The 12,243-nt window shown below is 45.9% G+C and overlaps 1 protein-coding gene across 1 annotated transcript in view; it reads left to right on the top strand.

Moving 5' to 3' along the window:
- Positions 1-9,921, top strand: part of Prkcb (protein kinase C beta) — a 306,315-nt gene extending 296,394 nt beyond the window's left edge. Inside the window, 1 exon segment of the mRNA XM_047533405.1 lies at positions 4,016-9,921. Within this exon segment, the coding sequence (XP_047389361.1) occupies positions 4,016-4,174 (159 nt within the window). The 3' untranslated portion in view covers positions 4,175-9,921.
- The last annotated feature ends 2,322 nt before the right edge of the window (positions 9,922-12,243 follow it).

Below are 12,243 nucleotides of genomic sequence, written 5' to 3'. Positions count from 1 at the left end.
TACATGGGGCCAAAGAAAAACACGGGCAGACCTGCCGTCCCACCAGAGTCCTGGCCCTGCACCTCTTTATCTCCTCTCCATCCTCCCCCTCTGCTCCTCCTGCTCCTCCGCAACCCTCTCCACCTGTTCTCTCCTGTGCACACTCACACCAGTCCCCTGTCCCTGCAGTCAACCCGGCTCCCCGCTCCTCTCCATCCCCCACCACAGCTGCACCAGGCGTCCTGGGCATCTCTGCAGGAGTCTCGAACTTACCATGAAGGAAGCCTCGGGTCTGACATCCCCCACAAATACGCTCTACACCTCACCAGCTACTCAGGCCAGAAGTCTCCAGGGACACCCGGGACTCCTTTCTCCCCACCCCCGCCCCACCCCACCTCTGATCCATCAGCTAATCTGTCAGCTCGAACTTCACAATGAATCCTGAGTTCAAAAGCCTCTTTCCACCTTCCCCCGGCAACCCTCTTCCTCCAAACCCAGCCTCTCTCAGCTGATTATTCCAACAGCCTCCTCTCTGGGCCGGCTGTTCCCATCATGGCTTCCTGGCTGTTCCGTCTACTCCGCACGCCGCTCAGTGATCCTGTCTGGAACAGGGCAGATCATGTCACTTAAGGCGCAGAACTTCCCGGCAATTTCTGGTCAAACAGAGATGAAAATCTACTGCCCTCCTGTGCATGACCAGTGAGGACCACGCATGGCTGCTGGTCCTTGCTGAGACCTCTCCTCTTCCTCTGTCCCTGGGTTGCTCTGCTCTGGCCACACTGGTTTTGGACAACAATATGGAGGGTGTGCCTCCTGTATCCAGGGCTTTGCACTATGGTCCCCTCTGCCTTCAGCTCTTGTTCTGAGGTCCTTCCTCCTTTGTATGCATTTTCTTTTCTGAATGAGATTTCAGCATCTTTTCATATATTTGATATATTTTTTTTTCTTTCTCGTTTTGTTTTGTTTGGTTGGTGGTCCTGGGAATCAAACCCAGGGCTTCGCGCATGCTAACCAGGCACCTTCTGAATGAGCTATATCTGAAGCCCTAGATTCTCACTGTTCCAAAACCAGTTTTCTCTCTTCTTTTTGAATTTTTCTTTTGGATTATCTTTTCTTATCAACACCTATGAGTTCTTTGTAAATTAAAGAGAAATTCTTTAGTAGATGTTAAAATATGGTCTTTCTAATTTGTCGTCAGTCTTTAGACTTATTTTGGAGTTGGGGGATTTGGGTTTTTCTTTTTTTTTTTTTTTTAACCGTACATAAATTTTTATGTAGTCAGACTGATCACCTTCTTTTGTTTGTTACTTCTTAGTTTATGTCCTTTTGAAATATCTTTTCCACTCTCAGAATACAATACCATTTATTTAGGCTTTTTTCCCCCCTAAAACTTCCTTGCGTCCATATCTTTGCCTCATCTGGAATTTTCTATTTCACATCCTTTTACGTTATCAAGATTTTGTTTGCAAAATTTCCAGAGTAAAATCAGTAAGAAATACGTTTTGTAATAGGGAGTTTATACTCTTTTTCTATTAAAATGGCAATGAGAAGGAAGAGAACAATTTAGCTTGGAATAACAAATGTTTTACTTAAGTGTAACAAGAGTCTTTTTTAAAAATTCAAGGCTGTATCCTCAGTATTTAAAACTTAAGACACCATGAAAATACCCTATCACAGGAAGCATATACTGCCTGGAGGGATTTGCAGTGGAAAACAAGAACCAAATAATACAACAGTGTGGTGTTGAGGTCCTACTTAGTGTCAGGCACTGTGCCTACTCATTGTAATATAATATGTAATAAGTAACAATATCTCATATATTCAACAATCATGGGCATCATCTCATTTTATCCTTGTCATAACCCCGTATGACAGCAATCGGGATTGTCCCTGTTTTGCAAAAGAGGAACCTGAGACTTCAGGGAACTTGGCCAGAGTTCCACAGCTAGTGAGCAGCAAGATGGCAGGATTCGAATCCATGTCCGCAGTCCACAGACCACAGGCTTATTTCTACCCACATATGAAGCAAACGGGAAGCTGAGGCTCCCTGAGAGCTAAATCCCTTGCACATTGATCAAATGCCCCTGCGTCGTTCCTTTACCATAAGCACTCAGAGAGGAGTTTGCGCTCCTTGATTTTCTCCGTGTAGGGGCTGGAACCCAGCTGCAGCCTTCCAGGTCTCATCAGCGGCCCCACAATTGCCAAGTGCAACGGCCCATTGTCAACCACTTTCCCACTTGACCTCTTGGAGATCTTTCATTCATGACGATGCCTTTGTCCTTGGATTTGCCCGATCCTCACCCGCCTGACCTTGCTCTCTCCTTGGTTCTCCTGCTGCTAAGACAGTTTCAGGAGGAATTTTATCATAAGCAAGTGGGAATAAAATATCAATCTCACAGGGTTTGCATAAATTAAACAGATAATATGTGCAAAAACCCTCAGCAAACATCCATTGTACAGAAAGTACTCAGTGGCGCTGATGACTCTTATTATCTTTGATCACCTTCCACATTCAGTTGTTTGAATTGTTTCTCAAGATCTCGCTCCTTAGCTTCAGAATGTGTGCTGGGGTCTCCCTCTTGTCCTTCCTCCCTGGGCTCACTGGTGTCTCAAAATCATCATGTCCAATATGGAAATCGTCACCTCCCCGAATTCCCCAACTCTGTCTGAGCGGTAGATGCCACCACGTCCTCTTGCTCCAAGCAGAGCCTGCCTCCTCCCCTCCTTCACTTCCTGCCCCCTCTTTGTTATTCACTCAGTCACTAGTCTGCCCATTGGAACCAGGGCCGTGGGCTCTGACGTCAGGTGAGTCCAGCTCCCCTGCAGCTTTGCTATTCGTTCGCAGTATAACCTTGAAAAAATGACCCAATCTTCCTGGCCTCAGTTTCCTCAGCTATAAAATGGGGGTAATACTTATACCCACTTTACAGGATCATTGGGAGGATTAAAAAAGATAATGCAAATAAAGAGCTTTGTACAGTGTCTGGCTGCAGCCAATTCATGATAAATACTAGCCATCATTTTTATAACTACTAATGCTGTTATGTTATTACATTGTTGTTACCTTCTGGAGATAGTTTGAACTACTTGGAGCTTTTGCACAAATGGGGTTTTGTTGATGAAGAGCAAAGAACCCCAGATGTAGAGACTTGTCACTTCTTAGGTGGGAATTAGTGCGTGCCCACACACACACACACACACACACACACACACACACACACACTCACATTCACATTGTAACTCTGCCTCAAGATCAGGGTCATTTCATATTAAGGACCAGCAGGAGGAGTGAGAAACGACAGTGGTTTTCTCTCTAGAGCCTGCTTGCCTATCAGACCCTTAGTTTCTATTTCCTTCCACACCACTTCTTTCTATTTGGACAGAGCACAGCCAAGTTTCTCTCTTAGCACCTCGTAACTAAGGGCAAGGACTGATCCAGCTAACGCGGCCTTGTAGTTACCCAGGCAGTGTAGGCCCCAGGCCTAGGTCTGATGGCTGGGATCTTCCTCCCCTGGCTGGAGTTGATAAACTGTATTCTGTTGAGCTGGAAACAAACTTCCTTGTTTCTGACCCAGAGCCACAAGACAGCACTTGAAGGGATCTGCTACTGTAAATATCGCCATCTCCCAGGTGATGTATGAACAGGTCATTACTGGGCATCTGGCCCCGCCTTAGTCCCATCTTCTCCCACCGATGAGCTTGGCTGACTTTTGGGGGGTGGGGTGGGACTTGCCACGTGCCACTAGCCCCACCATCTCATGCCTTTGCCATACGTCTCCTGACCACCCACAAGGAAACTGGGGGGTGACTCAGGAGCTACAACCAGCGAAGGTCGGGAGCCGAAGGTCATGTGCAAAGGTCATGAGAAGTTTGCATTTTATGTTGCTCTCATTTCTGATCATTGAAAACAACCTCTCTGAGCTTCTCAGAGGGAGGGGACTGGAGCAGGCCACATCTGGTTCTGTTCGGTTCTGTTTGGCTTTGGCTTTGGCTTTGTTGCACCACCCACCACAGTTCTTTTCTCCCCCTCTCATAGTGTGGGCGAAATGCTGAAAACTTCGACCGGTTTTTCACCCGCCATCCACCCGTCCTTACACCTCCCGACCAGGAAGTCATCAGGAATATTGACCAGTCAGAATTCGAAGGATTTTCCTTTGTTAACTCTGAATTTTTAAAACCTGAAGTCAAGAGCTAAGTAGATGTGTAGATCTCCGTCCTCCATTTCTGTCATTCAAGCTCAACGGCTATTGTGGTGACATTTTTCGTTTTCATTGCTACGATACATCCATGTTTTGTTTTCTGATGCGACTAGTGTGACCATGTTTTGGAACCCAAATGTCCTCCGGTAGTTTGGAGCATCTCGTAGAGATGGAATTATGCAGGTGGCAGGTAGAGATGACCGCTGCATAATTGAGACACAATCCAAGTCCTCTTCCGGCGTATTTCCCCAGCATGTCAGCTGAGTCGATCCAGGGGCGAGAGAAAATGCCTGCTTTCTCTCCCTTCTTTTCTGCACTGCCAGATTTTACGCCAACCGTCCGATCTAGATTCTTCCTACAAAATGGGTAGATGAATCGGATGTTAGCAGTATTCTTCCACTTCCAGGCTTAGGTAAGCTGGGCTTGTATCCAAATATATGGTTGCTATGCCCTAGAGGGAATCCCTCCGTGCGACCTGGAGGCACAGAGCTTTGAAAAGAACATGCTAAAAATAAAATTTCATTTTTTTTAAAAACTCAAAGTTAAGAAGATTATCTAAGTCCTAAAATTTCAAGAGTGTGCTTTTAGACCCTTTCAATCTAAAAGCACTTCCAGGGGTCAAAAGGCAACCCGCTTGGGTGCTACCTCCACACTGTAATTTTTGGTACTGTGTGTCCCTGATCACCCTTGTCCCCAAACTACTCAAAAAGGGCATTTGGCACTGTTCCCTGAAACAACATGGTCACTCTAGCAAGGTCCCAAAGGGCCTTGGATTTACATTACATTTCAAACTTTATTTGCTTTTGGGGTTTTCTTTGTCATTGTTCAAATGCAAAAAAAGAGAAAAAGATAAAGAAAAAAGTTACTCATGTTGTTACACATGCTTTAAAATATGTGTCCAGATGTTCTTAACCACAATGACCTGCTTTGATTTAACCAGAAGATGACTGTGGAGCCCAGCAGACTTGATGCTTGTGGGTAGGGGATCTATCTAGGTCTGTTACTGGCTTTGGACAGCTAATTAAGTGCTCTGAGAAAGCATTCCATCTCTCCAAACAAACGACAGTTGTATCCTTCCCTTTGATGTTGTGTTGCAAGATGTTTGTGGAAATGTTCTTTTGTATCTGGATTTCTGTTATCTGCCATTTTTCTTCTAGCATCAAGATACAATAAAAAAAAAAAAAGAAAGAAAGAAAAGAAAAGAAGAAAATACTATTTCAAGGAAAAACTACTCTCTGAAAAATGCGGACCCAAACTACAAAGTAGGGCCCGAGGAAGGAACTCAGGAGACAGGAACTAAATCCAGAGCTTAAACTCAGCCCCAGTTCCACCAGGCAGAGAGGCAGGCGCTGGGGCTCTGCAGGAACTCTTGGCGCCCTGTCACGGGGTGGAGTGACCTGGACAGAGCCTGGGACACTGTCAGAGCTCAAAGCCCAGATTCCCACCCAAATCAAGGGTAGAGGCTAGCTGTGAACATGGCCGGACCCTTGATTTTCTTTTGACAGCTCCAGTCCTCCCAACTTGGACTAAATATCCTCCATAGCAAGCAACTCAGTGAGCTCCCAGAAGCCCAGGGAGACCCCTTGGGAGGGAGAAATTCATGTCTGTCTGAATGGGTGGGAACAGCCGGGGACTCCTGTGTCCTTGCCTACTGCTTCCTGCCGTTCCCAGGCAGCCAGCCCTGAAGGGAATTCTTATCACAGTCAAAGAATTTTCCAGAAGCTCCAGGGCTTTTGAGAGATTGTCAAGGGAACTTTAAAAACTTGACAAATGTCCTTGAAGCAAGACGTCTCACCTTTAAGGAGACCATGCGTTGGAATTTTGCTTTGGCAAAGTAGTCCATTCTTTTCTGCCCTCCTAGTTCACCTTGCTTCAGGCTTGGGGACCATGCCTGCGGTCACCATTGTAGTACAATCTGGACCTAAGGTGAAGCAAACTCAAAGTCCCAGCTGACTAGGAGGTTGGAGAAAGAGGGAAATCAGGGCGAAACCCCCTTACTTCATTCTTGGGGAAGCTGGTATCTGGAGAGAGGAAGCAACCTGCCGAGGTCAGTCAGCTGGGATCCAAACCCAGGTATCCTGACCATCAGCACAGGACTCCTTCTGCTCTGTAACACCAACAAGGACTTCTGGCCACGCCCACCACCAGGCAAATTATTTAAGATCCTTCATCTGATGGGGGCACCAGACCTCTCCTTGGATATGATCTCAGGATAAAAAACATGGAGAAGCATTGGGTCATTGACAAATGATCTGAGATAACCTTAGAAAACAGTGTAGGATGGATAAGTGGATGGATAGATAGATAGATAGATAGATAGATAGATAGATAGATAGATAGAATATAAGTGTATATTTATATACTGCACTCTACATTTTCCAAAATCTTGCCATTATTTTTCAAGTTGCATAGTTTGCAGAAATAGATACTCAAGCCAAAGTCTTCATCCCTCTCGCATACCTTGCTACAGGTGGTTAGAGAAGCCTTCCGAGGAAGTAAGGGATCGTTAGTCAGAATTTCTCCTGTTTCCACTTCTGGCAATATTTCCATGCACAGGAATCCAAGAAACAGAGCTTTCATCTATCATCTCTGGGAAAACCTTTGCAAATTTATCCAGGGAGAAAAAACTTTTACTTTTGACATCATCCATTTATTCTACCTTCCATTCACTCAGATAGCATTTATTGAGCACCAAGTGTGTGCCCAGCTGGGTGCCAGGAGCACAGTAGATAAAAATAAAGATGCAATCCAGCCCCTTCTTCCTCTTCCTCCAGCACCATCTGCTGGGAGGGCCATCATTCAATGAGCAATTAAAATCAAGACGCGCTCTAGAGATAACTAGTCTCTGGGTCAGTCAGGAACAGCTTCTTACAAGAAAGAAAATGTCACCAAACATCTTCAGGGCTTCTCTTTCTCTCTAGAGACCACAGTTTGGGGCTGAAGGAGAAGGCACAGCAGCATCCTCTTGACCTGGATTTCTGGAACAATCATAGAGTGCAATGGGTGGGGAAGGCGAGGTAGGATGGTAGATGGAAGGGCTTCCTTCTAGAAGGCCAAAGGCACAGTGTCCATGCTTGAATAGATCACAGAATCACCAGAAAGCTGAGCAGAGACAGATACCCAAATTGCCTCTTTCCACGCAGAGGAGGGACTGGTTTTGTGGCTGGGTTCTGAGTTCTGAGTCTCACCTCTCAGGTCCCGTCCCTCCCTTCTGCAGGCGCAACCCTTTCCTACCCTCCCCTCAGGACACACGGTCTCCAGCTGGGTACACCTGGCTCTTCTAGCCTACCTGAGACAGGCTGAGGTTTTCTAAAAGAATTTAAATTAGAGGAGGATTTAAAAGGAAACTAAGTAAGAAAATCCAAAGTAATCTCAACCAAGTCCTTGTTAGCCATGACCAGTCATCCACCAGGGTCCAAGACTCCCCCTTGGGCTTTCTTCTTTGAACTTCCCTCTGACCTTCTGCTCTTCTAAGAAAGGATAGGGACACAGTCACAATGACCTTCTTGGAGGATTTATAGGAAGCCAGTGGCATTCATAACCTTCTCTAGATGAGAACTACTTTTCTCAAATGGCTTCAGATGCTTTCAACCCCAAAGGAATTATCCCAACAAAGAGGACCATCCTCCCCCAACTTCTAGGGCAAAAATTCTCAAGTATTTTCCAGAAGGATCTACTCACAGGTCAAAGTCCTCAAAAGCAAATCCCCTTTGGACATGTGGCTGCCTGAAACAAGAGTCTTCGCCAGAAAAACAAATGAGAAGGAACTTCCAAGGTCAGGGTGGTGGGAAAACAACTTCTGCTCCATGGCCCCAGGCAGGGCAGGCCAGGTAGGGCTGACAATGCCCAAGGAGACCTCAGGGGAGCCAGCTGTCCATCTCCTGGCCCCCGATAGGCCTGCCTTCTGTCCCACATCCAGCCATGGAACTCCCAGACCTCAAAGGGCCCTCACACGGTTCAGCTCCTGCTGGGATTCAAAATGGTGCCCACTGGAGAGACCCGTAGGCCCAGTGGGAATGAATTCCATTGTTTTGCTTCAGAGTGACATCCCGGACTCAGGGGGGATTATACACAGGCAAAAGCAAAGAAGCTCACCCTTAGTCAAGTCTTCATTCATTGATTCGTTCCCTCAACAAATAATGATGAACAGCCTGCTCTGTGCCAGATACTCTTCTTGGCACTGGAAATACAATAGTACAGAAGCAGACAAGGACCCCGCCCTCCTGGAGAGACATAACAAATAAACAAGACCATGTCTGAAAGCAGTAAGTGCAATGAAGACCATTAAAGGATGGAGAGGGATGCACAGATAATAAAGGAAAAGGAGGCATTGGCCACAGGAAGTGACCCATGGAGTTCCTGGGCCCAGACCCTCCCCCCACAGCACAGGCAAGACAAGGCAGAGCAGGTGTGACATGCAGGAGGTGGCCCACCATCCAGAAAACAGTGCCACCTGCATCTTTAGCCTGGTCCTCTTTGGCCACACCCACCGGAGGACTTTTTTTCTTTTCTTTTTTTGCAGTGCTGGGGCTTGAACCCAGGGCCGTGTGCATGCGAGGCAAGCACTCTACCAACTGAGCTACATCCCCAGCCCCCAAGTATATTTCTGATACTCCTTTTGTCTCGCTCACTCGCACATCCCCACTCAGACACCCCAAGAGTAAGTAGGGAACTCCGTAGAGACATGTTGCCTCTATCGGGGGAGCAGCCAAAAAGAAGCAGTTCTCACGAAAGGTATTTTGCAGAAGGAAACGAGCCCAGGAGTGAGACATCCTTCTCAGTCAATGCCCACGAGGAGCTAACCCTAAAGGCTGGATTTCAGTTTAGCCCCAGGAGATTGGCCAAACTCGGATCAGCCAGTCCTTACTGACCCTGCCCTCTGTGGTCTGATACAACTCTGGCTTCAGCCAGGCAACCTACCTGATGCCAGTGAATCCGAGGTGTTATCCTTGGTTGTTCTGTAATGACACAGCCATCAGGCTGTCCCTGCAGCCAGAGGGGCCGTGATGAGGCCATCCCTAGTAGCGAGGTGGTCAGGTAAGAATCGGCCACTCACTCTGCAAACTTGGGCAAGTCACTTAACCTAGCATGGCCTCCATTTTCTCATGTCAAACAATGGGGGTGGGTGAGGACCCCAGCTCTACCTGCCCTCTAGGTAGGTGTGGTGAGAGGATGGGAAGAGGCCACGGGCTGACAAGAACCCCAAAGAGGTCAGAACATCATGCAGAAGAGCTGTTAGTTAGCTCACCTCTGATGTTCCCAACTATAGAGAGCAAATTGGGGTTCATGCCCCCCACAATACACACACACTTAAAAAGAGAGAGAGAGAGAAAGCCCAGCCCAACCTGGAGAACTGAGTTGTTCCATTTTTTAAGACTGTTCTCACAGACCTTGGAAGCTTTGGGGTTTGTGGCTTACAATGTGTTCACTAGATCCATGCTATAAATGACTTTGGGGACAACCTCTGACTGATGAAGACCCAGATTTGAGACTGCAGGTGGGCTTTCGAGCAGCCCTTTCGAAGCCCGTATTGTACCAGTGAGTGTCGAGTGGACAGTGCTCAACTGAGCAGAGCCCAGCTTTTCCCATGTGACCATTCACCTCTCTGTGGATGGTTTCCTTTCCAAAGAAGGAGCCCTCCCAGACACAGGGGGCGCTATTGAGCAATTTTTGTCCAGGACACTCTATCTAATAGCTAATTCTCTGATATTATCTCAAAAAAAAAAAAAATCTCCCCTATACACACACACACACACACACACACACACACACACACACACACACAAATCTCTTTATGGCAATCCTTAAAGAAATTCAATGACTTATTTCCTCTCTTAAAAATTCCCACCAACTTTTCTATCCCAAAGCCAACACACAATGTAAAATGAAGCTAGCACACAATGTACCTGCCAAAACTTGCCAGCACAGGGCTCTTTCTGCCTCTGCTCATGAGATGTCACCCGCCTTCTGATCTCCGGCGTGTCTCGGTCACTTTCCTTCCTCTTATGCTGTGTTAATGTGTTTGCTTTCCGTTTGGCAGAGAGACAAGCGAGATACCTCCAACTTCGACAAAGAGTTCACCAGGCAGCCTGTGGAACTGACTCCCACTGATAAACTCTTCATCATGAACTTGGACCAAAATGAATTTGCTGGCTTCTCTTACACTAACCCAGAGTTTGTCATTAATGTGTAGGCAAATGCAAACTCCTTTGCTGAGCCTGGGGCCAGACTTCAGGCCGCGTGTATGTATCACTTCTAGTCTTCCAGGATTTGTGGTGCAAATGCTGGCCTTCAGCATGAGGAGAGCTTGTCTTAGAGGACTTTTCTTTGTATGTGTAGCTTGCTAGTTTGTTTTCTACATTTGAAAATGTTTAGTTTAGAATAAGCGCATTATCCGGTTAGAGAGGTACAATTTTCCAGACTTCCAGAAACTCATCCAATAAGCAGACGATGTCGAAACTACTGTGTCTGACACCAAAATGCTTCAGTATTTGTAATTTTTAAAGTCAGAAGCTGATGTTCCTGGTAAACGTTTTTACAGTTATTCTCTAATATCTTCTTTGAATGCTAAGCATGACTGGTATTTTTAAAAGTTGTAAGCTTTGCAGTTACTGTGAACTATTGTCTCTTGGAGGAAATTTTTTTTTGTTTAAGAATTGATATGATTAAACTGAATTAATATATCCAAACTCTCTCGTTTGCGTGTCTGTCTTTCAGGGACTCTGGTATAGATGTTGCAATTCGGAGATCCACAGGCTGATGTTGCCAGAGAATGAGCTTCATTTCACTGGGGCACAATTTATTTCATTGATATTATCATCATTAATGTTTTGAAAATGGTATATTTTATATGAATTCAGATTGCCTTGTGGGAAAAACTCTACAAGATTGGCAGCTCTGGGCCTATTCCATGTGGAAACAATTTGACAGAACTGAGAAATGCCTGTCACTTTGAAAGCAGTGTGTGCTCTCATTTTGCCACAGTCTCCACCACCCCCTGTTGTCTGGAACCCTCCTTCCACTTCCCTGACTGCTGTAGACATTTGAAGTTGAGCCTCCTGACATTGGTGAGCCCATAATCAGGGTACCTACACAATTGTCTAGTCAGTGGGATTCATGTCTATTATTCAGCACAAAGTACATAACAAAGATTTCATCCCACCCATGACCAAAGGAAGGAGGCCGGTGTCTGTCCAGGGAACACTTTCCTGTGGTCTGTGAGGACATTCCTATTTGTAAAATGCATTCATATACCTTTTACTATTTTATTCTGGTTTAGCTTAGCCTCTGCAATCGAACAGGCAAATGCCAACAGAAAAGCAGGCCCTTCTGTCCACAGCTGTCCTCGTCCACGGAGGCTCAAGAGAACTTGGGAAAATAAGGCAGGTTGCCTCTAAATGTTTTTGGCGTGATAAAGAGTCCCGCTGGGTGAGAGCAGAGTGTCACGGCACTGAATCACTGTGTCAGCCTGATACTATCTTCTCTGAATGAAGTCATGCTTCTATTTTCTTTTTGAAAGATGTAGTAATCCACTCTGTAGCACATGTCTGTGTAACTGTTAAGGCTAGTGGGTAACAGAAAAGAGCAAACCTGTCACGCTAAGTACATTATGACTCTCTCCAGAGTTTGTTCATCTCCTCCTTTCTTGGAAGAGTCCCAGTAAAATGGAGCAATTGGGCAGATACAGTGAATCCATTGATCCTACCTAGTGAGCTCATCTTGGCAGAATTTTAGAAACCCTGCCAGTTAAAATTGGCTGGAGTCAACTTAAACTTAAAGGAGAAACTGTGCGTTCTACATACCACATTTAGAAAACAAAAATACATGGGTTTCTATAGAGGTTTGGAGTCGTGTTCCATTTAAGATGGTATTAGAGAAGAGGTTACTACTCCATGCCAGCTTCTCCCACTTTTCCATCTGCTAGATATAAACCCATCTTTTATTTAATAAATATTGAGTACCTACTCTGAGCCACGTGGAGTCCTGGGTGCTGAGGTTATGGAGACCAACAAGATAGTCCAGGATGGTCCATTCATGGGAATACGATGGCTGCGGACATTCCAGC

The sequence above is a fragment of the Sciurus carolinensis genome, chromosome 18 (genome assembly GCF_902686445.1).
Source record: "Sciurus carolinensis chromosome 18, mSciCar1.2, whole genome shotgun sequence".
In the NCBI taxonomy this organism is placed as follows: domain Eukaryota; kingdom Metazoa; phylum Chordata; class Mammalia; order Rodentia; family Sciuridae; genus Sciurus; species Sciurus carolinensis.
This window is presented reverse-complemented; position numbering and strand designations above follow the sequence as displayed.